This window comes from Python bivittatus, unplaced genomic scaffold, assembly GCF_059951505.1.
Source record: "Python bivittatus isolate LINGU-HERP-01145 unplaced genomic scaffold, Pbiv_v1 ctg000180_np1212, whole genome shotgun sequence".
Taxonomy (NCBI): domain Eukaryota; kingdom Metazoa; phylum Chordata; class Lepidosauria; order Squamata; family Pythonidae; genus Python; species Python bivittatus.
Genome location: NW_028277047.1, coordinates 3974933 through 3999357, shown reverse-complemented (window position 1 = coordinate 3999357; position 24425 = coordinate 3974933). Strand labels below are relative to the sequence as shown.

At 47.8% G+C, this 24425-nt stretch overlaps 1 protein-coding gene across 2 annotated transcripts; it reads right to left on the bottom strand.

Annotated features, from left to right (window-relative positions):
• Nucleotides 1-808: 808 nt before the first annotated feature.
• On the bottom strand, nt 809-24233 carry GANAB (glucosidase II alpha subunit). Of its 2 annotated transcripts, XM_088137333.1 has the most exons (25): nt 24181-24233; nt 20907-21002; nt 20617-20725; nt 20271-20398; nt 18861-19040; nt 17691-17756; nt 15853-15952; nt 14955-15048; nt 13889-13985; nt 13506-13686; nt 12416-12569; nt 11414-11649; nt 11052-11178; nt 10602-10681; nt 10260-10403; nt 9681-9777; nt 8296-8397; nt 7374-7617; nt 5563-5627; nt 4832-4908; nt 4381-4455; nt 4068-4181; nt 3457-3569; nt 3110-3210; nt 809-2415 (listed from the first exon to the last, which is right to left on the bottom strand). In XM_088137333.1, the coding sequence occupies exons 1-25, from the start codon at nt 24204-24206 to the stop codon at nt 2306-2308; spliced, it is 2916 nt and encodes a 971-aa protein (XP_087993459.1). In that variant the 5' UTR covers nt 24207-24233; the 3' UTR covers nt 809-2305. The 2 variants fall into 2 exon arrangements, with proteins under 2 accessions (XP_087993459.1, XP_087993460.1); XM_088137334.1 differs by lacking the exon at nt 17691-17756.
• Between the last annotated feature and the right edge of the window lie 192 nt (nt 24234-24425).

The window sequence follows — 24425 nt, the reverse complement described above, 5'->3', positions numbered from 1 at the left end:
TCCTTTCTCTAGGATAAGGATCTGGAGATTCTGAAAGTTTTAGGTCCACACAACCATCAGGTGAGCCAATTTGTGGCCTAAGGCAAGTTAGATAAGAAACTTATTAGCAAGGAACGGCCTCACATTTGCAATAACAAGAAAAGTTATTCTCCCAGTAAAGTAGGTTGTTGAAAAACAGCTAGGAAAAACATCAGGGAAGCATCAGAGTTTCTTGACTCTACCCAAACTAAACCCAAACCAAGACACCACTTGATGGCTTAGCATAGTATTTGTAAACACAGTATTTTTAGGAAAAAGATCTATGAGCTTAGTTTTACTATTGATAAATCTTTGGCTGAATACGTTTAGACAACCTTGTTCTTCATTCTTAGCTGTATCAGGTTTTTGACTCATGAGCTTCCTGGCTCTAGTAAATTCTGGATGGGTGCTTACTAGTTCATTATTATCACTGTAGTTTTATTTCTGAAACACACTTTTAAGCAGCTTTCTCTAAGAAAAAAAAAAAAGAGGTTTTAAAATATGGTTCCAAACCTCTGCTCTAAAAATTGATCCAACCAGCCACTGTTTCTTGCCCTCCCACCAAAAAAGGAGCACATTAAAAAAATAATAATAATGAAATGGAAAACTATACCAAATACCTAATATTTTATTAAAGTAATTCCTCACCTTACCCGTTACCCTCCTCCTTTTTGCCTCCGAATTTCCTGGCTCTTTTATACTATGAAAGCATGGAAAATCAAGTGTTCGACCTGTTACATACTGTTTTTGGCATAAAACTAGTACCAAGGTCAATTAAAATGACGACGAGTCTTTGTGGCATTTTTTTTTATTCTCCATCTTTTATCAAAACACTCAAATCAGTAAAAGCTTTACCTGCAGATGTCATTGCAATCAGGGAGGGATAGAAAAGATTTTTGTGCGCGCGTGTGTGTGTGTGTGTGTGTGTGTGTGTTAAGAAGGAAATTTTACTAAAAGCCCTGCTCTGTGCCTTTTGCCTGCAAACACATAAGGGAAAACCAGCCAGAATCAGGAATGTTAATCCACATATACACCTACGGATAATAGAATCACAAAACAAAGGGGCAGGAGCAAAGCTGGAAGCAGGAATGGGAGAAAAGAGGCACAGCAGCTAAAAGGAAAACATTCCAGCCTGTTCGCCACTCCTGGGCAGATGGACCCCTGCTTCACTCTTTCCAGCAAGGGAGGGGGCTGTTTTGTAGCAGCTCATGCCCCCATGGTTCCTCCCCCCCTTCTCTCTTCCTTGGTCCCTGTGCAGGACAAAAACATTCATTTCCACTTGCCCACAAGCCTAGGTCTGGTTTCTCACCCAGCCGCAACAGCCCACTCTTTTATCTTCACATGATCTGTCTTGTCTACCCTCCCCACCCAAAATAAAAATACCCATAAATAGAAGTGACAGTGATTCACTGACACCTGACCACCCCCTCCCTCAGAAACAGAATTATACCCCCCCCACACACAAAAAAAAGGGATTCAGCAGGAGAAGCAAGAGCCTCTTTGGAGGGCCAGGGAGCTGGGTCAGGTTTGTGATCTGGCTGCATATACAAGTTCTTGCAAAGAGCAAGTGGTTGCATATGGGGTTGGGGGGGAAAGAAGCATTTTCAATACATTCACCAGCTGGCAAGGAAAGGGGGTTAAAAGGCAGTCCTTGCCTACGGTCAATTTGGTTTCTGTTTTTTTTTTTTTTCAATTGGTCCAGAAACAGAGTTAAAACTTCAGCCAGAACAAGTGGGCAGAGATGAGATGAAAAGGGGTGCGGAGAAAAAGATCTACCCCCACCCACTCTGGAAAAATTCAACCCAGGTTTGCATTTCCAGAAAAAAAATGAGGAGAGAGGTGGGAAGGGTGATTTGGCCACCAGTCCCCAGAGGGAAAATGAGCTGTATCCAGCGCCGCCAGGAGATTCCTCATTTTACAGCAAATATTGCTTCGAGAAGGAAGGAAGGAAGGAAGGAAGGAAGGAAGGAAGGAAGGAAGGAAGGAAGGAAGGAAGGAAGGAAGGAAGGAAGGAAGGAAGGAAGGAAGGAAGGAAGGAGGGAGGGAGGGAGGGAGGGAGGGAGGGAGGGAAGGGTTCAGAGGAGAAGGAGAAAGATATTCCTCTTCCATGTCATGCCTTCTGGAATGGAACACTGGACCTGAGATACAGTAGCGGTGGGGAGCTTCCAGATCTACCTACTCCACATATCAGGGATGCTCCTGACCCAGACCTTCTCAACCCCACCTCAACCTCTCCCTGCCCCTCTGCCCAGCTAATTCTTGTCTCCCCCGCCCCCGCCTCGTGCCATTATCGTAGTGAGATGCTCCAGTCTGCTCCGACATTGACGGCGGGCTTGCGGATGGTTAAAACAGACGTTTCGGCTTCGTGGGTGAAATCCAGGCGAGTCTCTGCTGCATCTGGAAAGTGGGGGGGGGGAGACAGAGAGGAGGGAGAGGGCAAGTCTCAGCAAGAGGGCAAGGCTGACATCCCCATAGCCTCAGGGAACATTTTGAAGAAGAAAAGAGATGGAAGCTCTCCAAACCTATCTTAGATTATCCTATTTCCCCCACCTCAAATCCTATAAAATACCGAGCAACAGGCATATTACGATTCAGTTTTGAAAGAATGTTCCCCTTGAATGTTAATGTTAAGGGAGGTGGGTATTAATTATTAAGGGGGGAGGAGGAAGGAAAGAGAGAGGGGACCATCTGCGGCTGGGATTTGGCTAGTAATTCCAAATTTTTCCCTCCCTAAAAGTGTGGAGAACCGATCTATACACCACAGCAGCAAATCTCTCCTCCTTCCTTTGCTGAATCCGTTTGCAAACCACAGCACCAAGAGTGAACAGACCGTATGATGGCTTGCTCCATCAATCCTCATCTCTGAACTAAAATCTAAAGCTGGGATGCCGGTCAGGGGTTTTAGCATTCGTTCCTGACTTCTACATCTACCTCCTTTGAGCGAGCTGCAATCTGCAAGTTCTGACTGGTGATACTGGGATCTGAGCCAGGACAAATGGGGTGTAAAGACTCACCTGTAACTTCCCTTCCTCTCTCCCCCATGAAAAAGAAAAATAAAGACGCTGCGACTTTTCCCTCCCCACCAACTCACCATCTTGCTTGAGGAACACCGCCGCGGGTTTCCCCGCTCCCAGGATCACCACCCGTTCGATCCAGGCCGGGGTTTCAAAGCTGGCTTTTGGATCTGCAGTGCTGAAAGAAAAGTTGGGGAGTTCAGCAAGAACAAAAGGGGATTTTTTATATATTTATTTATTTGTTTGTTTATTTAATTTTTCAACCGCCCATCTCCCCCCAATGGGGGAACTCTGGGCGACTCACAACAAATATTAAAAACATAAATATATATAAATACATAAAACATTAGTTAAAAACATTACTAAAAAGGATTGCAGATGGAAGTGGGGGGGGGAGGAGGAAAAAAAATCCTAGACTGAATACCTGGCAGTCAGCATGTTGCCAGAGAAACGGAAGAGGCGGTGCAGATATTGTCCTTTCGTCTCAAAGTTATACGTGTGCCCGTCGTCAACGAAAAGATCTCCTTGTGCGGTCCCCTGGGAGGAATTGGAACGGCAGAAAAGCAAAGAGCCAAATGGTTAATCCCAGCACAAGACTGTCCTTGAGAACAGGGAACATCCGTCTTGGGCAAATCCCTTTTGCAGGGCCTCTTCTGGGCCTTTTCAACCTCTGCCTCAAGACCCGCTATCCTTCGCCAGAGGCTTCAACTCCCAGCATTCCCCAGGAAGCATGGGACGGGCTGAGAATTCTGGGAAGTGAAAGCCACACGTCTGGAAAAAGCCCATCCTAGAGCAGGGTGTTTTAGAGAGAGCAGAAAAGCGGGACCCAAGTCTAGGGCCCATTCTCCCCACTGCAGAGCTGTGGCTTAAGTTCCCAACATCCTTGCTTGCCTACGGGAGAAAACCGTGGCTGTGTATCTCCAGTGACCAGGGTTGAATCCTTGCTAGAATCTTGACTGGCCCTTGATGTTAACCCAGACTGGACAGCACAGCGCAGCCTCCCAAACGTATCCATTCCTCTCCTTCCATTCTCACCTGAGGCCCCAGAGCCACGTAGAGCGTGTAAGGATCGTTCTGCATGCAGTCTGAAGAACGTCGAACCCGCTCTTTCCGAGCCACAATGCTGCCGCCACGCTGGTAGACCGGAATCTGTGGGAAGGGGTTGAGGTCAGAGTTCAGGACGGTTTCCTGCTACCAACATCCTCAGGTAGGGTGGGTGATTTTGGGAAAAATCACCACTCCTCAGCCGATAGCGAGATTTCTGTGCTCCCCCCCCCAAATTTGACCTGTCTCTGAGGAGCACCCCTCCATTCTGCGATGCATCCTCTCCCTGAAATCTTCAACTTACACTGTTCATGGTGACTGCTAAATAAAGGGTCTGGGGTGCGTGGAGTTTCTGGTGGGTGTGGACATCGTACCAAACCTGCCAAGAGAATGTATTAGAGGGCTTTGGGATCTGGATCCATGCAAAAGTCTTGACAGTGCTGGAGTGCTTTGCTTGAAACAGGGCCAGGCAACCAAGGTGAATTTGTGTTTCTTTAAGAGCACAAAAAGTCGATCGGGAGAAGTTCCAGCATTCTCTGCCCACAGCGAGTTTTTGAACCTGAATTTGTGGTTTTTAAAGTTGTGCTTGAGGGCACCGAGGCTGAATGGTTTATTTGGCAATAATGTACTTGCTCTACCGAACAGAAAGGCAGCATAAAATTCTTCTAAATACGGACATGCATATAACACGCTCCTTGTTAAAGGAGTTTTCCCCCAGCCAGTGTAACACTTGGCTTCAAATCCACCAATCTCACCTCTCCTTTGCCAGGCAAGTAGACCTGCACGCCTCGAGCTCCTTGTGCTGTTACTGGATGAACCAACAAGGCATTGCCTGCAAGGGAGATTGGTCAATGAGCATGAGGTCTAGAAACTTGAACGGACCGCTTACGGTATTTCAAAAACTAGTTTCAAATTCAAACAGCACCGCCAACTCTAAAGGAAGCCCCTTGAAAAAGGAATAAAATCAATTGAATTTGGGGCAGTGGGCGTCAACTCCCATAACTCCCAGCCAACAGTGGTCAAAGAGTCGTGGGAATTGTAGTCCAACAGATGAAGAAATGGCGACTTTACTGAATAAGGCCAAGAACTAAAACAAGATAGTATAAGTCACGTGCTGTCAACATTCCCCAAAGCCTTTCTATAGAATGCCTCGAGTTCTAGCACTGTCAAATGCTTCATTTTTAATTATTCAGAGACTGGCATTTTAACAGGAGAGTCAATAGACAAAATGTCCCCCAATGGCTTAATCCCACAAGAGGCCCCTCTGAAATACGGATCAAAAAAGACCATTTCTGTCCTTTATAACCTACTGAAATCAAAGGAGTCCCCTCCCGTCTGATTAGAAAACATATTTTAATTCAGAAATGAAAATTCTCAGCTGAAAATGACAGGAATCAAAAGACTTCTGGGGTTTAGGCACCAGGGACAGGAAGTAGAACAACTGAACCTTCATCTTTGCCCTTCTCACACACACACAAAAACTTACCAAGCAGATACTGGTCATCAATGCTGTACACAGTGGGATCCTGGGGATATTCTACCCAGAGAGGTCTATCAGAAAGCAAAAAGAAAGAATTAATGTGGTCATGAGAAACTATCATACAATACCATTGGGAAATGATTTCAAACTATGATTAAGGATGTGTGAAGACGGTCTGGCATAATCTCTGCCTGGACAAAACATGATTTAAGAGAAGAGACGCACCAGCATCACTCACATCAAACCATGGCTTAGAGATACTGATCTACAGTACAGTGGTACCTCGGGTTATGAACGCCTGTTAGCGAACTTTTCGGGTTACGACCAGCTCCGGCCGCAAAAATTTACCTCGGTTTGCGAACTCCGCCTCGGGGTACGAACAGGATACGCGGCCATTTTCCCTCCCGTGACACGGTCCGCGGCCATTTTTCCGCCCCTGACACGTGGTCCGCGGCCATTTTCCACCCCCGACACGTGCTCCACGGCCATTTTCCGTCCCCGACACGTGGTCCGCGGCCATTTTCCGCCCCTGACACGTGGTTGTAGGGAGGGGGACTCTCCCTCCAAGCAATAGCCGCCTCCCTGTCCTCCACACCAGAACGGATTAACGGTAATTACATTGAACCTTATGGGGAAATTTCCTTCGGGTTGCGACCAATTCGGGCTGCGACCAGAGTCATGGAAAGAATTAAGTTCATAAACTGAGGTTCCACTGTATTTTTGTTTTCACCTGCTCAGTGGTCCCCTTTCTGTGGGGCAGAGGGTCTGGAACGATGAAGCAAGTAGGCAAGAAGATAATTTGTCAGTTCAAACCCAACGTTGAGCCACGGTTCCTTCCCCCGTCATACCATAGGCCGGCTTCATGCAGCCCTCTAGGTTTGTTTGTAGCTTTAATAAAGTTATTATTTTAAAAAATAAGCTTGTTTGTCACTTTGGGTGTTGTATGAACCCACCCAGTGTGATCTGCAAACCAGGACTGACCTATTTCCTTATTTATTTCCATTTATATAGCTGTCCATCTCACCGACGTAACTTGGGGTAGTTCACAAGTTAAAAAACACAACAAACAAACTGTTATACATAAAATAAAAACAGTTAAAAATAGTTTAAAAATAAAATGAGCCAAAAGCATAAAACTGTGCCTTAGATATGTTGAGCGAACCTAGGTGATTGTGGTTATTCTGCGAATCATGGGTAAAGTATACCTTAATGTGTCGGCCACATCACAGTTGTAGCTTGCCAGCCACTTCTGTGTGACACCAAATCCAGCGAGTTAAACATCCCTAATCATGGCTTGGTGCAATTTACAAATTAACAAACTGCCTTTGGCTAGGCTAACGGACAAGAACGCTGAGCCGTCTGTGAAAGGGAGCGCGAAAAGCAACTCAAAACGATTATTTAGAAACTCAAAACCAGGTTCTAAGCCACGGACTTTGCCAATCCGGATGGAAATTATGCGTATGTTCATTTATTTATCATTTATTTATCCAACTTACATAGCCACCCATTGCACTTTTTACAAGCGACTCTGGGCGGCTCGCGACCAAGTTAAGACAGAAATAAATAATATTCTTTAATAAATTATAATTATTTAACATGACAATAAAAACACATAGATCAGGTTCACGCTGCAAACCAAGCCATGATTTCCTTAACCGAATTAGCCTCCAAAACTTGAAATGACCCAACTCTTGAACTCTGGTTTGTAAACCTCAACCCCCCCAAGGACAAGCAAGTCAGATTTTGGTTCAGGGCAAGGGGTGACCTGAATCAGGGCGCATCTCTTTCTCCGTATTTCTAGCCCCTATTCCACTCACCTCATGACGGGCTGGCCGGTCCGGTAAGATTGATAGAAAAGGGTGTACCAAAAGGGGAGCAGGGCGTAGCGCTCCCGAATGGCCTCCCGGATCAGGGCTTTGTTCTCCTCGCCGAAAAGCCAGGGTTCCCGGCGGGTGGTGTCCACGTGGGCGTGCACCCGGAAGAAAGGCTGATAGGCTCCCGCTTGATACCAGCGCACCAGCAACTCCGGCTCGGGGTTTTTGAAGAAGCCGCCCACGTCGGCTGAAAGGAAGATGCAGAGAGGACATTTAATGTCTTTTAAATCGGGAGGGCGGGGGGGGAGTCTTCTTTCCCTGGCTGGGGTTGGGCCCTTTTTCCTTCTTTGGATCAGCAAAGGACTTGTAGAAATAACATTTCCACTCCTTGGTGTCTAGTGGAGGAGTGGGGGAGCCTTTTTTTTTTAGAAGAAATCAATGTTTTAAGACCACCAAAGGCTTAATGCAATTCTCTTGCTGTACTGCAGTAGCTTTTTCGTTTAGCACAGTGTTGTCCAAACTTGGCCACTTTAAGATGAGTGGACTTCAACTCCCAGAATTCCCCATGGCTGGCTGGGGAATTCTGGGAGTTGAAGTCCACTCATCTTAAAGTGGCCAAGTTTGGACAACACTGGTTTACTACAAACAAAAGTAGTTCTCTATCCTTGGCTTGAGACGCCTCCTTCCAATTCAAACCTCGACCTTGCTTGCTATGAAGACTCCACAGGGCCCCTCCCCACTCTGCCTTACCCCTTCCATCTGAAAAATGGGTGTAATAGACCTTCCCCCTCCACCCAAGGCTTCTTACACCTTCAGGGCCAAGGAAACACATCCTTCTGAACATTCGAAGGGACCGGATTAATCGTCCCTCCATTATTCAGACGCCATCGGATCCTCCCTCTACATCGCGACCGGCAGGGCTTACCTCCACAGAAAGAGATGCCCACTAGACCCAGGCTGAGGCACATGGGGATGGAGATCTTTAAGTGGTCCCACTCGGCTGCGTTGTCCCCTGTCCACACAGCGCCTGTACAAAACAGCAATGAGCTGTAACAGCAGCTAAGACACGGTGAGTAGCCACTGACTTTTCCCAATCTACTACCCTTCCGGAAATTTAACACTACAAACCCTATCATCTCTGGTCAGCCTAACCCTGGTTCTGGCACTATTCAATCAATCTACTTCAGGATTAATAACCCTTTTGGGGAAGCCTTTCGATTTGACTAGCTCAATTGCTTCAAACCGAAGAGATCTTTGCTGCATTTCTATCATTCTTCTTTGCATAATTTTTAGCAGTTTAGTTGGGGGTTGATATATGCTCTCACGGAGCATCTTTGACTGACCATTAATAGCATTCAGCTCATTTTTAAACAGCTTTTGGGCGCAGGGTGTCATGGCTGGCGTTACTATTTTGATTTCCAGGGTTTAGTGTCGCTGATCTCCTTGTATTATGAGCTCTCCTGCCATTCCTAGGGAAAACGAGGTCAAGAGAAGTTTCGAAATAAAGAACTATTCACCCCCTGTGGACTTCCTGGCGCCATGCAATAAATCTTTTTACAAATCCCTGAAGGGAGATGCATTACTCAACCATTACAGGTTTAACCATTGCTCTGTGCAAAACCAAGGACATCAGATCTAGCTAGATTTTAGATAAGGCCTCAAATATGTTTCTCCAGGTAAATACAAAATCTTGAAAAACCTAACAGAAGAAAAGATACCAACATATTTCTATTTTCTAATCTGCTTTTCTACTACTTTTTTTCCTTTCGCAATTCTTCTGTTTCTCATATTTTTACTGGAATCTTTTTTTCTTTCATTTTTTTAATTCGTATATTATGAAAAATAAAAATAATTGAATCGAAACCTTGGCCACTTTGAGTAGACTTCAACTCCCAGAATTCTCCTACCAGCCATGCTGGCTGAGGGATTTTGGGAATTGAAGTCCATACATCTTAAAGTTCCCGAGGTTGAGAAACACTGGCCTAAAAAAGAAAAAACCGAATAAAAACTTTCCAGTCCCATTTATAACGAGTGAATTAAGGGAGAGTCTTTTCGAAGACTTGGAGGACCTTTCTTCAACTTTCTCCCATTTGGGCTGAACTGCGATTTATGAGATAAACTGACATCTGACTTCCCCACGGCTGTCTCTTCACAGCCTCCCCACAAGCTCTTCCTTTGAGGACTTGAACATCTGTCCCTCCAATCTTTGGAATGGATTTCTTCCCCAGGCCCAGCTTGGAAGTCTCAATGGGGGACTTTTGCCCAAGATGCAGTTACGCCATCATTCATCTTCACGTGCCCACTACCAACCGTAACGTTGTGAACCCGCAAAGAAGCTTCGGGACAACACAAAGGGCCGCTCCACACCACCAGACCGCTGCACTTGGCCCTGGGCTGTTGCCATTTGCTGCCAGAGATGGGGAGAAAAGATTGTTACCGAAACCGCTGAAACTTTGATCAAGAGTCAACCCAACTGTCTACAGACCCAACCACTCCACAGCCCACAATTTCCCATCGTCCCACACCTCTGTGCACATTCTAGAGACGCCTGCCCTAGAAGGTAGACAGATCAAGAAACAGACGCCACTTAGGCCTAGAACTACTTTTATTAGAATGGCTATAGTAACAGAATTTTGCAAGTCTGAATGTGCTTCCTTTCCTCCCTCTTTTATCTTCTTGTGAATTGGGGGGGGGTCCCTGTCTAAGACCCTTTCATAAACTTCTTTCTTTGTATGGGCTGAAGCCACATTTATCTGTTTGTTGGCTTGGTAATGGGTCTTCCCTCTCTCTGTCAAGGCCATCCTCATTCAACAACTCGCCAGGGTCCTCGGACACGCAGCTCAGGCCAAAGACTCGCTTTGTGATGGCCCTGAAGGAAACAACACTCACCACATAGAAGCCATACAGGTTGTGGATGTCACGATGCTCCCAGCCTCCTTGGTGGACAGCATCCTTGTGCATAGTGACCTCAGGGCCGTTGAAGACAGAGGGCTCATTCATGTCGTTCCAGGTGTAGAGGTTCTCCATGGAGCCCTGTGGTCAAAGGAGAAGTGAGCAACAGGAAGAGGTCAAAGAGTAGAAAGAAGTGTGGAGTCCTTGAGGTGCTCTGAGGTTGGTTGCTTCCTTGCAAACGTTTCATTACCCAGCTAGGTAACATCTTCAGTGTTAGAAGGGAGTAGGGTTTGCTCTGTTAGTAGAAAGAAGGCCTGCACAGACCAGGAAGATCCCTACCTCGTATTGGTCGTAAGAAAACATGCTGGACCACCAGGTACGCATCTGGGGGTTAGTGAAATCCGGGTAGCCTGCTGAACCTGAGCACAAGGAGACAGAGAAAGGGCTTAGAGTTGAGCTGAGTCTTCTTCTCAATGGGACAGCTGATTGTTTGGTCCAGACTACTACCCAAGGAAACATTGGGGGACTGATAGAAACGTTTAGAATTCTGAGCACTTTTGGGAGTGTGCCCCTTCATAAAATGGGTAAAAATGCCAATGTGGGGGTTTCTCATCCAAAAGATGAGGAGAAGGTTAGGATTTAGCTTTCCTGGCTCTAGAAAGTCCAACAGGGGCAAAAGAAGTTGGTCACCAGCATCTTGGAGGCCCACCAGCGCCATGCAGCTTACTCCCGACAAAGGGGCTGGCTCAGACTCCAGGAAGAAGCCAACCATCTTATAGCTATTCTCACCTGGCCAACACCAGCCTTCATAGTCATTCCCATCCTTGGTTTTGACGTAAAAGTCCCGGGAGCGAATCTCATTGTGGACTCGGTAGCCGGTATCAACTTTGATATGTGGGTCTACGATGCTCACCATCTGCATCAGGGGGAAGGACAAATAACATGATTGGGACGATGGAGTAGGTGGCTTAACATACCCATCTCCTTGAAGACCCCATTGAGGGAACCGCTCCTACTTTGCCAAATCTATGTCTAGTTGGGGTTCTAGATCCTGCCTATGCCTGGAATGTCCAAATTACAGTCCAACTATGGGAGGCTCAGAAACTACCACGCCCCAGGAAGGCCTGTCAGTTGGAGCTTTCTTCCGGTACCTTCCGCCTCTTGGCTGCCAGCTGCTGAAGCATCTCCCGGGGATGGGGGAACTTGTTGGGGTCCCAGGTGAAGTAGCGCTTGCCGTCAGTGTGTTCAATGTCCAGCCAGATGACGTCATACGGGATGTCGTGCTCGTCAAAGCCGTTGTCCACTGTGTTCACATCCTCTTCGTCGTTATAGTTCCAGCGGCTCTGGTGATAGGCCAGGGCAAAGAGTGGAGGCAGAGCCTGGGTGCCTGGAGAAGCAGAAACACACGGCTATGGACCTGCTACCACGTTCATACATATAGAGGACACTGCCATACATTGATTGTCAAGTGCCTAGGTAGCCCTCACTTAACAACCACAATAGGGACTGGAAAATTCGTTAAGCGGGGCAGTTGTTAAGCAAGTTGCGCCTGATTTTATGACCTTTTTTGCAGCAGTCATTAAGCGAATCACTGCGGCCATTAAATAAATCACGTGGCTGTTAAACAAATCATGCAGTTCCCCATTGATTTCGCTTGCTGGAAGCTGGCTGGGAAGGTCGCAAATGGCGATCACGTGACCCTGGGACCCTGCAACTACTGTAAGCGCAAGCTGGTTGCCAAGGACTTGGATCGGTATCATGTGACTGCAGGGGTGCTGTGATGGTTGTAAGTGCGAGGACCGGTTGTAAGTCCCTTTGTTCAGCACTGTTGTAACTTTGGTCACTAAACAAACGGTTGTTAAGTGAGGACTACCTGTATATTGGCGTCTCATTCAAAACCGAGGCCTTGCTGGCATTCTCAGGTTGCCACCTTCACCTTCGGTCTAATAAATATTCTTAATCGGGGCTCCTAATTTTCTCATTCTTTGGATTGTTTCCAGACAAGGTTTCCTCATCTGAACAAAGGGAAGATACCAAGTACCTCCAGATGCTTGAAAGCAGAATTCAGAGGAACAGGCAGGTTAATGCCAACCTCATTTCTTTTTGCCTCTGTTGTTTGTCCTCAAGATCTCCTCTCTTCCCACCCAACTCACCTGTGAGGGATGTGTACTGCTTGAAAATGTCAGTAGGTGAAGGTCCCAGCAGTAGGAACACATCTATAATTCCGCTCTCTGACATCCAACGAACATCTGTCTGGGGTGTTTCTCCTCCTCCTTGTATGTAATCCAGCATCTTCCCAAACAGGGTCTGCAGGAGAATTTGGGCAGGGAACCCTTCTTCGTTAGTCCAGCCAGACACTATCTGTGATTCCTATCAGCTCACACACTATTTTCCCCCGTTCCCCTCCCTGCGCCTGCCCACACTTCTTCCTCTGCAGCCAAATTGACAGTGGTTTGCACATCACACGAAGCCATGGTTTGATGAATAACCACAACTCATCAGGTTCATCTGTAAAATTAAGCCTCTTATATGGGCGGGTTTGCCCAACAGGTGGAAGCAAAACCAAACAAACCAGGTTACTGCAAGATGTCTATCAACTCTTGCTGTGGCCCCAATCACAGGACACCACCCAGACCCAAGTACCATCAGAGTTAGCATCTGCTCTGAATTTAACCCCAACTTGGCATCGTTTATTTATAGAAATCCACAAAATACAAGCAAAACATCAAAATATACTAAAAAAAGGAACGACCCTTAAACTTAAAAAAACAACAACCCTACCTTATATATTAAATTTATCGACAGTATTGGTTTACTAATAAATACCAACTTGGCCTCCCTAGCAGCAACATCTGGTGGTTGAAAGCCCAAGACATTTTAATAATTCTAGACAATGTCTCAGAACTATCAACCATTGTGGGTAGCTAAAACAACTGGATATTCTATACTCGGTTTTACAGCATTTCCATTATTTTGTAACCTCCTTATGTTGTCTGGTACTGCAAAGTGGATGAAAGGTGGGACGAGTCGACATTTTAATATTTCTGTAGAGATACGTCCTCTGTAACCAGGACAAAACTCAGCAGGCTAATGAAGGAGAGGTGAAGAAATTCACCACTGCTGTCAACCCTCTCACTCACTTGAATAAAATCCCAACTGCTCACCTGTACAGAACTTTAGGTTACCATAGGTGACTAGGGAAACTGTCATATACTAGGCCTCAGCCAGACCCACACTTCATACCTTGCCAGCTGTGTTGGAGGTGATATCCACCCAGGTCTCGGCCGCATTGAACCAAAAAATGCCTAGAGTGCGCTGGGCGGTGTGAGCTAACAACACCGGAACCGATCCGTAGAGAGCCATTGGATTGTAGATTTCATACTGGAAGACGTCTAAGTTATAGAGGCGGTATGGATCCCCTCCCCTGCCAAGCATGTGATAATTAGAAAGAGCAGAGAAAATTGCATAAAGGATTCTAGATTGCCATTCCCCCCACCGGCAGCATGATAGTTCCTCAGAGAATCCCACCATCTAAACTGTTAGATGCCTGCCATCTTCCAACACCAATTTTTCCAGTCCTACCAGAAATGGCCCCTTGCCAGCACCCCCATTGACCCCCCGCTCACTCGGTGGTTCGAAGACGAAGGTTGTCTGCATGTTCTGGAATGCCATATACGTTCTCCACTCCCGGGAATGAGAAATCAAGTCCTACCGACGTTGGCCCTGTAGAACAAGGAGATGGGAAGAAAAAGAGCTGGATGGCCACCAAGTTCTTCTGGGTGAGGTCACTCTTGATATGCCAAAGCGTGCTTCATCTTCTGATTTGAAGGGATCCCACTTGATAAACCCCAGTTTGCAAGCAACCATCAGGCCAGAATGTGAAACTACAAGCTGGTTTGTGAATCCCAGTTAAGCACCTTGAGGTTTGGTGTTACATTAGAAGTCACACACCACAAAGCAGGATATTGGTTTGCCTGCGGTATTTTATTTCCAGGAAACTAACCAGGACAATTCTCCAGGGAAGAAGGAAAATTCCCTAACCGGGGCTTGTTTAGGGAATCCAAATAATGGTGGCCAGTAGTGCAGAAAAGGAACGTAAAAGTTTTGTTCGGGGCCTGACTCTTGTAAGAAATATACTTGTTGCTCTAAAGCCCTTGTGATCCCCAGTCACCAGTTATAAGAAGTATTCTACCACTGAGATCCTGAAAGAATTAAAAGTAAAGTGTAGCCTTATAGATTTAATAGCAGCTTTTCTTTAGTAATGTCTCGAAGAATCATTGCCTGTTTATCAAGAGCAGCAGGAAGAAAATTAATGACAGTCACAAAAATGAACATGCAAAATTAATGACTTGTTCAAAGATGCAGCTTGATCCAGTTCAGCGTTCCCAAGCTCAGCAAGTTTAAGATGTGTGGACTTCAACGCCCAGAATTCCCCAGCCAGCAAGGCTGGCTGGGGAATTCTGGGAGTTGAAGTCCACTCATCTTAAAGTTGCCGAGGTTGAGAAACCCTGATCTAGCTGATCCTGTTTTTCAGCCTTCTAAATGACAAGCATGTTAAACAGTCATTGTACTGGGAAATTGGGAAAGGAGAGCTTATAATTTCAATCCAGTGCTTTCCAAATTGAAAAGGGGGGGACGTAATACAGATAAATAAAATTTAAAAAGCACCCATACCCAGTACAAAGCTCTTACCATTGGGTTTTTTATCTGTGTGGGTCTTGAAAGTTTCTTCCCAGGATCCAGGATCCTCTTCAGCCTCGCCTTCCTTTTTGGATACCTCCTCCGGCTAGAAAAAAACACAAAAGGGTCACGCGATGAACCACCGCTCTGAAAGCACGAAGGCTTTCCCATTACTTCCTTCCTGATTTTGTTTTACATTCCCAATGCCAGGCACTGAATGAGGACTTTTGAAATCATGTTTATTTTGTACCATCATCACTTTAATTGCCTTGCTGAACAGGAGATGGATTTTACTGCCGATCGCCTGATCAAACTGCTTTCCTTGGGCGGTGCTGTGGTTTTATACAGACTGCTCCGGGCTCTTTTAAAAGGAAGAGTGGAAGAAACAATAAAATCCTTACCGCTGGTAATAATTTAAACCATTCTGCCATTGAACAAAGCTCGGTTCTCTATTAACTGCAGCATCTGTCTGAAGTTACTTAACATACAAGGAAGCAAGGATCTTTCAGCCGAGCCACAAGGGCGTGCTGTGGAAGGACACGGCACGTGGACACTGCATAAATATTCAGGGTTCCTTTAGTGGCATTGCTAGATATCGATGGGAGGGAAAAAGCCACTCCAAAACGCCCACCTTGCTGATGTTTGTCCCTATTCGATGCCATATTGTAAGCGGGGTGGGGGAACGTTGTTTCTTTCCAGTTATTATAAATAATAACAATTAAAAAAACAGGCACTGTAAGGTAAGTATGGCTATTTTAAGGGTGGAGATAATTTCAGGCAAGCAGAGTTTCTAGTATCCTGGAGGGGGGGGTTCTTCTCTCTTTCTCTCTCTTTGTAGCAGGCATGGAATTAGACCCAAGGCCACCACTTCCTTGCCTGACTCTTGGAAAAATCGGGTTTCTGGATTCACCTGCTCCGTTTTCTCCGCAGATTCCTCCTCCGAAGGCAAAGGGACGTCGGAGGCCTCCGTAGCCCCCTCCCCTTCTGACTCTGGTTCCTTTGTTGGTGTTCTGGAAGGAAAGGAGATGGGAAAAGGAAAGGCTCAGTTTGAGATCCCCCACCTTTCCCCACCCAGGAACAGCAAGTGAAAAAGCTAATCAAACGCCAAAGAAAGATCTGGTGTGCGTCCATGTCTGGGTGCACGTCTGGACCCCCACACGTACCCCCTGGCACAAACAAACTGCAATATCAATCAATTTAAGCACACACACTGTTTCACAGCCCAGCTAGTTAGTAGGGAATCGGGGGACTGGGGGAAGAGCTAGCCATGGGGCAGAGAACGGGGTAAAACCAGTTACTGATGCCCATATCTTGTTGGGCCCTTGGGACAGATCCCTTTTTATGCTTCTAGCCAAGGACAATCTTTGTCTTCTGCCCAAACAGAGGCCTTCTCGGTACCTTCACCGAGCTACCCTAAGCCTTCCCCAACCAGCGTCCCCCAAATGAGACAAGGCAGTTAAGAGTTCAAGAAGCAGTTGCCGGCCAGCCATCAGGAATGCCGCGGACCTTCCGGAGTCCAGAAGAGAAGAAAACCAGAATTGTACATAGAAAGAATCCGATTCCCTGTCAAGAGGCCTGATTCTGCACACAGGCCATCAAAGAAGATTGGCTGGTGACTTATCTTTTCTCAGAAAAGAGGGAGGAAAATCGACATGAGTAACCAACAAGCTAGATTCCAGAAATATCCTGGCTTTTGGAGACCAATTTTACCCAGAGAGCCGGCAGCAAGTGATGGCCTGTTTTTGCTTTTCAGCTACTGATCCACTAGTCCTGATGGAGGCTCACATCTGACTTTGCTGGATGTAGGTGGTGTGCTTCCAAGGCATCCTTGGCCAGTCGTGAAGCTCACTGGACTATCGCATTTGCGTGGTATGCTAAGCCAGGATTTTAGAGAATCCAGATTTGCAATTTACACACACAGTTTGGCATGATGAACTCAGGCTACTCCTGTTAGGTTCCACCACTTAGCGTGAGCAGACCACCTAAACAAAATTCACAAGCTTATTGCAGCCTTTCATCATCGGTGACCTGAACTCCCAGGATTCTCAGCAATGACTAGGCTACCTAGGCATTCTGGGAGATGAAGTCTATGCCTCTGGAGGGTGCCCATATTCGGGGTGCCTGGTTTCGGCATTCCACACTGAGGGATCCTAGCTTGCTGTGCCCTTTAAAAGCCAGGAAGCCAGAGTTTGTTCTTGGTTTATACATCCCAGATTCTTTGGGAACAACTAGCTGGGATTTTCGGTGGGGGTGATCTACGTCCCTTAACTGTGATCGACCCATGTTCCACAAGTGCTTCTCTGATTCTCTGGTAGTTCCCAGAACCTAAAAGGTTGAAACCTGGTGGAAGTTTTCATGTGGCTTTGTTAGCTCTTAATGCTTGTTATCTAGTGAAAGCGTTACAGCCCACTGAATGAACCAGGATGGATGCATTGGGGGGGGTTAAAAATATTTCTGGATATCTCCCCCAACACCTTTCTGTTCCAGCCCTGGATCTCAATCAACCCCCAGTGCTCTCTTACTAGGCAGACTCACACACCCTGGCTTATGTGTGGTCCCCATTTCTCTTCTGCAGGACCATCGGAAAGGAGACGTAATTCTCAATTCCCAAAAGAAGGGGCAGAGAGAAAGAGAGAGGCTGGGGGGTGAGATTCCCCCGCTGTATATGTCAGAAGGAAGGGCAGCACCACTATCCCCGTGGGGCAGGGAAAGGGGATTGAGAAACAGTAGCAGAAGCTGCAGATTTACCTAGAGAAAAGGTTCTTGATCCTATCCCAAATGCTAACGACCGTGCTACTAACTTTATCCGAGAAACTTGGGGGGGCCGAGCGAGAGGGGGTGGTACAGACCAACAAAAACAGAAAACACGAGAGTCAGTGCATGGAATCTCAGAGATGCCCCCAACCTCCCCGACCGCCACCCCGCCACCTTGGGCCTGGCTCCTGCCTGGGGAAGGGCAGCCAGCCAGGGTGGGGCATTGAGTATTAGGAAAGAGAAGGATAGGGGAAACCAAGTGTTCCATCTGTCTATCTTCTACAACCCACCTAGATAGTTAGATAGACAGACAGAGAGGTAGATACATGGATATAAAGCTTGCTGCTTTCCTCACACGAGACAGGGGAAGCTTGTAAGTCTTTGGATTCTGTGGGACGTCAACGCCCATAAATCCCTGAACCTCAGCTGTCCGAAAACATGCCGAAAAACAGAGGTTGCATCAACCTGAATAATAGTTTTTTTTTTTTTTTAACTTTCCACAAAAAAAGCCAGGAAACTGTTTGGAGGCCTTAGCCCAGTGTTTTTCAACCTTGGCAACTTTAAGCTGTGTGGACTTCAACTCCCAGAATTCCCCAGCCAGCCATGGCTGGTTGGGGAATTCTGGGAGTTGAAGTCCACACAGCTTAAAGTTGCCAAGGTTGAGAAACACTGCCTTAGCCCAACAGCTCTCCATCAAATTGAGGTTGAAAAGGTAACTGCAATTGCCATTGTTTCCGGAGATTGCATCCAGAAGTACTGCAAAGCCCATTCCCTTTCTAGTGAGAAAATATGGCTGTTGTGGTCAAAAATCCTGTCCGTTTTCCAGGGAATGGACCAAGTGGGAAGAATCCTGTTCCTGATTGCCAGTTTTACTCCCCACCTCTGCAGCACCTTTGGCTGCAAGAAAAAGGGATCACCGTCAATCTTCCTTCCCAAAATTCAACAGCTGGGCCCTACCAACGGATGGGGGTCGCTCCCACAAAGGGAGCCAAAGAGATGATTGACAGATGAGCCCCACTCAACCCATTTGGACGAAACCCAGGAATGCTAACCTCAGTGAACCAAGCCCCCCTCTAGCAGCAGGCTCCCATTCTAAGGAAAAGGACCCCACCGTGCCTCAGAACAACCCTCTCCACTCCTTGCGTGGAGACCCCAGGTACTCACGAGTCCTTTCTCTGGCGCAGGTGCTCAAAGACAAGCAGGCCCCGGGAATTGACACTCAGCACCAGCTCCCGCCCTGCCAGCAAGTCCATGCGAAAAGGCTTCGCCGTCAGGATCACCTTGTGGATCCCGTCACCGAGCGACAGTTCCACGCTGTTCTCGTCGCGGCCTGTGACAGACAATCTTGGGGGAGGGCACACACACATGGGTGGGATGAGGACATAGGAAATGAGGGGAAGAGCAGACATCGTCATGCTACATCCTCATCTGTTCACAGAGGGATGTTTAAGCTAGCTCAGTGTTTTTCAAACTCGGCAACTTTAGGATGCGTGGACTGCAACTCCCAGAATTCCCCAGCCAGCACGCTGGCTGGGGAATTCTGGGAGTTGAAGTCCATGCATCTTAAAGTTGCCGAGTTTGAAAAACACTGAGCTAGATTCACAAGCTTGAGGTTACTGAATTAACTCAGATTCTAGTTTCGCCCAATGCACTGAGCCACAATGACCCAAGCAGACTGGCTTGCATAGTAGTTACCTTGTAAAAAAAACCAAAAACCTGGTTAACAGTAACCTTAGCAGCTGCTAGGTCTTTAACGGAGCTGGTTAAACGTGCTGCGGAATCCCAGCCTTAATGACCCCACAGGAATGCCAGGGTGGTGCGGCGGTTAAGGAGCTGGCCTGGTGCTGGGAGATCCAGGGTCCAATCCCTCCATGCCACGAGGGTCTCTAGGTGAATCTGGGCCAGTCCTTCCCTCTCAGCCCAAGATACAGGGTGGCTCCATGGGGAAGATCCTAGACTAGGAGCGGAGAGACCCAGGTTCGAGTCCCACCTGAACTACAGAAGCTCCCTGGATGACTTTGGGCCAGTTCCTCCCTCTCAGCCCAACAGCCAGTCTGGTGTAGTAGGGAAGGTCTGGCACTGGGAAGACCCAGGTCTTAGTCCCTCCAAACCATGAAGCCTCCAGGCTGACCGTGGGCCAGGCGTTCCCTTGCAACCTATCCTCCCTCACAGGGTTGTTGTTCTGGGGAAAACAGAGAAGAGGACATGCGGTGCAGCCCAGCGTAAGCCCCTGATGGAAAGATGGGACAGAAATCTAACCCAGACAGAAATCTTCTCCTTTATCCCCTTTAATGAAGGCCCCTCTAACAGCTTTCCTTGTCCATTGCAGAACGAGTGGGATGTGAAGGGGCTGATCCCAGAGAGGAAGGTGGAACCCCAATCTGGCTGGAAGACCATTTCCATCCCCACCAAGACCCGTACGGTGTGACACCCAATCTTTTAGTTTTCTATCCCTGAACCCCTGTCCCTGGGGAAGCCCTAAAGGCAGGCTGCCTCCTAACGCACCCTCTCCCACACAACCCACCCCAAGACCACCTGCCATGTTGGGACACACGCACCATTCCATCTCCGTACCTGGTGGTGGGGGGATCCTGGACTAAGACGTCGGGTACCTCATAGCGGGCCTTGAGGGGAGTCAACTCATTGATCCGGAGGCGAGTCATGTTCCCTTTCAAGCCATAAAACTCGAGGAGGAGAGGAACCTGGCATCGGAAAGAACGGAGCCCATCAGCGTTTTACCTCCAGCAAACGCCACCCCGAGCCGAGGCTGTGGCCCGACTCATCTCGCTAGCCGTGGGGGGAGTTCTCAATTTTCTCACCCCGAGGCCCATTCCTAACCCTCAAACCTTTCAGACGGTCCGAAAGAGAGCGGGCACGACTTGTTTCCGACCCTCCAGGAAGTCCAAGGGGGTTAATTTACCTTGTTGGCTTCATTAATAAGCTGGATTTTCATGGCATCTTGGCTGAGCTGCAGAGATTCCAGCAGAGCCCTATAAGGGGAGCTTCCAGGCTTTATGTTCCTCTGACGCCTGGAGAGGAGAAACCACAGTTACTGGAGACAGACCAGCCATGCCATGTCTTCCAGTGTCTCATTCCCCAGCCTGGGTGCCATGCAAGGGAAGATGATGACGACGTCATCTCATCACTGCTTCCTTTGGGAACAAGGGACTGCCAGCGTTTCTCCGTCCCTTCTCCCTTCCCATGACTTACTTGCAAAAGGAACTCTGGTCGCAGGTCTTGAAGTTGCTTCGGTCCACCGCCGACACCACTGCCAGGAGAAGAGTCAACCAAACGACAGCGGTCATCCTGGGTGGAGCAGGAAGGAAGACGCATTTTTAAGCAACGCATTCAGAGCTTGCAAACTTCTGACTCCCACAAGATCTGGCCAGGGCTGTTGCCTTGCAGGAAGGGAACTGGCTAAATTCACTGGGGAGATGGTAGTTTGCTGACAGTGAATGAACACGCAGCCTCTACCCCAGTGCTACTCAACCTTGGGAACTTTAAGACGTGTGGACTTCAACTCCCAGAATTCCTGAGCCAGCCATGCTGGCTGGGGAATTCTGGGAGTTGAAGTCCACACGTCTTAAAGTTCCCAAGGTTGAGAAACACTGCTCTACACTATGGGGATCTCACACAACGAATGGAGAACGAGGATAGGCACTGCCTTATGGGCTATTGGAAGCAGCCCACGGGGCTCTCTGCAAAGCTTGATGCTGATCCAGCCGAGGCAGTTCTTAAAATCTCTTTGAAAGAAGCAGCCAGAGTAGATTTTGGAAAGGAGATGATGTCCCACTGGCAAAATTCAAAGGCTCAGAAAGAACAAATCCGCCCACAAAGGCAACTATTAAGGTGAGGAAAGTAATGCAAACGCTTTTCCTTCTCAACTTTTAATTTTGGGGGGGGAGGGGAGGGGGGGACACTTGTCCAAACTAGCCAGAGGTGCACAGTCATATTATAATTCCATAGCAATGTACAAGAGTGGTTGGTGAGCGAAGCTGATACACAGCTGCTTACTAGCCAGGATGAGACAGAATTAAAGAACTTTAACACATTTTTTCCTGACCACCAAATGCAGCGGTGTAGCTCACCAATCCACCTAAGCTGGTGCCTGTCTCCAGGATCGGCAAGCCATTCTAAAGGCCTACAGAGAAGTCTATTCCAGCCTACCTGGAGATGCCCCAATCCAGATGTTCTATGGCTGAGCAACGTCTTCCTCAGCTGGTGACAAAATAGCTTCCTGCTCCCTCTAAAATTAGCCTATTGAAAGCTTTTGTAATAGACCATCGTAAGATTTGTTCTTGTACTTGCAAATTATCTCAGTGCCCCACTCAGGGGAGACAGCAAATTATTATTTTGCAGGAGGCATTTGAGGTCTCTTAAAAGGCCAACTAAGCTGCATGTTTCAGGATTTGATCAAGTTCCCAGCAAGGTTGTTGGGGATTGGAAGCAGCTTCTAGCCCAGTGTTTGTCAACCTCAGCAACTTTAAAATGGGTGGACTTCAACTCCCAGAATCCCCTGTCAGCATGCTGGCAGGGGAATTCTGGGAGACGAAGTCCACATATCTCAAAGTTACCAAGGTTGACAAACACTGTTCTAGCCGAAAGCGGGCGGCGGGGGGGACTATGGGCATTAAGGAGGGAGCGAAGGGCAAATTGCTGCTGGGGCAAAGATCACTTCCAGTCTCCATATATGTTGCAACCAAGAGATTTAAGAAACAAAGCTGGAACCAGATAGAGCAAAGAGGCAGGCTGCTGACAAGCTTGAAAAACACCTAATTTTAAACCCTCCCATAAAAACTGCAAATATTTTCCATTTTTCTTCTTCTTCTATCCACACCAGACCTGAAATTGTAAGTTCCATGGGGCAGAGATTTCCTTTCGGCTCATGTTGCTGCATGGCCACCAGACCCTCTATGTGGGATGAGCGTCTCCTACAAAAAGGCTACCAAAATCCAAGAGAAATCACTTCCGTCAAGCCATGGTTTAATTAGGACAACTACAAACCGGTGGTGGTATGCACTGAAAGACAGTTCTAGGACAATGTGCGGGTCAACACAAGTGTGAATCTCAGCTCTTTTGTTTCAGATACATGAAAGTTGCTAGCCCTCAGGAACTTCAGCATTCAATTCAAGAAGGTGAAAAATAAGTTGTTGAAACTTCAAGGGGCCCAAAGGCCAGGCAGATTTGTAGGGAGCACAGCACCATATGATATGAAAGAACTCAGTGGTGAATTGAAGTGCATTTCTTAAACCCAACTGTAAAAAGGAACTGATTCCCAGAGACAAACAGGAAGAGCAATTGCACCGATTATAAAGAAATGGGAGGAAAGGAGAGAGAGAGAGAAAAAAATTAGCTTGTGAGAAGGAGAGGAAGAGGAGAGGTCAGTGGAATAAATAAACCAATAAACTGGGGGAAAGTATTGGATCACTGAGAAGAATACAGCAATTCAAAAAGGGTTGTGACAGTTTTGGGTAGCCGTATAATGAGATTACCAAAGACAAGATCACGGAGAGTATCTCAGAGTTTTTTTTCCGCACAGAAAAAGCAGAGGAATCTATTAACTCTGTAATTCCTGCAAGCAGTAACTGTCAGCCGTTACAACCAGAATGCTGGGCAAAATGATTTGGGGATATGATCCAAACTGACAGCTGAATTCCTCATCCGGAGGCTACTGCCTGGCTGAGTGGGGAAGAGAGCATCCATGCCAAGGGGCAGTCTATCGGTTGCAGGAGGTTGCAGGGTGGGGAAGGGGGCTGCCCGGATGTGGGTTCCTGGGAAAAGAGCATGCTTGGCTAGGCATCCTGATGGCCCCTAGATGTTTGGGATGACAGCTCCCATCATCCTTGGCTGGCCAGGGCTGATGGGAGTCAAAGGGAAGGAAAGATCAAGGGCTTTTCTTATCTTCTCCAAAGCTCTGCAAACTTGTAAAAAGACCGACCCAGGGAGACCCCTGCATGGATCATTCCCTAATTGGTCAGCCTCGTCCGCGGCTGGGACTACAAACCCCATCGTCCCCTATGGACAGGCAAGCTGGGGCTGTGGAGGGGAGTGGTCCAAATATTGAAAGGAGTGGCCTGGCTGGGGAGGATGGTGGCTGCACTTTGCAAGAAGGGAAGGCCACCTCGGCCCCAAATTGAGACCGCTCGGCTCAGGATGATGGGTGCTGCAGTGCCGCGCACGGCAAGGTTGGTCTAGGGGCGCTACAGAGGGGTGCCCTATAGAAGAGGAAGCCACGAGGGCAAGGCGTGGTGGGGGGCTGTCTAGGAAAGGGGAAAGCCACATAAGTCCCTGAAAAAAGGGGAAACTGAGGCACGGGGGGGAATTAGGGGAGGGGGCGAGGGGGTGCCAGAAGTTAAAAGGGGGTGAAGGAAGGATGAAAGAGAGGTTATTGAGGAAGGAGAGCCGGTTGAAGGGCGACCCCCGGCTTCCCTCTCAGACACGTCACCCCCCCCCAAAAAAAATCCCGAGCAAGCCTCGCTCTCACCTCCAGGGCGCCTCCGCCTCCGCCATCTTGGATTCTGCTGGCCCCGCCCCCTCCGCCGCGGCTGGCCCCGCCCCCGCATATCCAGACCTCCCGTTGGACCTCTCCGCAGGGCCCGCCCCCGCGCTCTGCCAATCGCCAGAGCGGACGACGGCCCAGCAGGCCCCGCCCACAGGCCGCTGCATTATTAAGGACGGCGCTTCCCATTCGGTCGGGAAGGGGGGGGCGTTTTCGGACGCCTGCGTCCT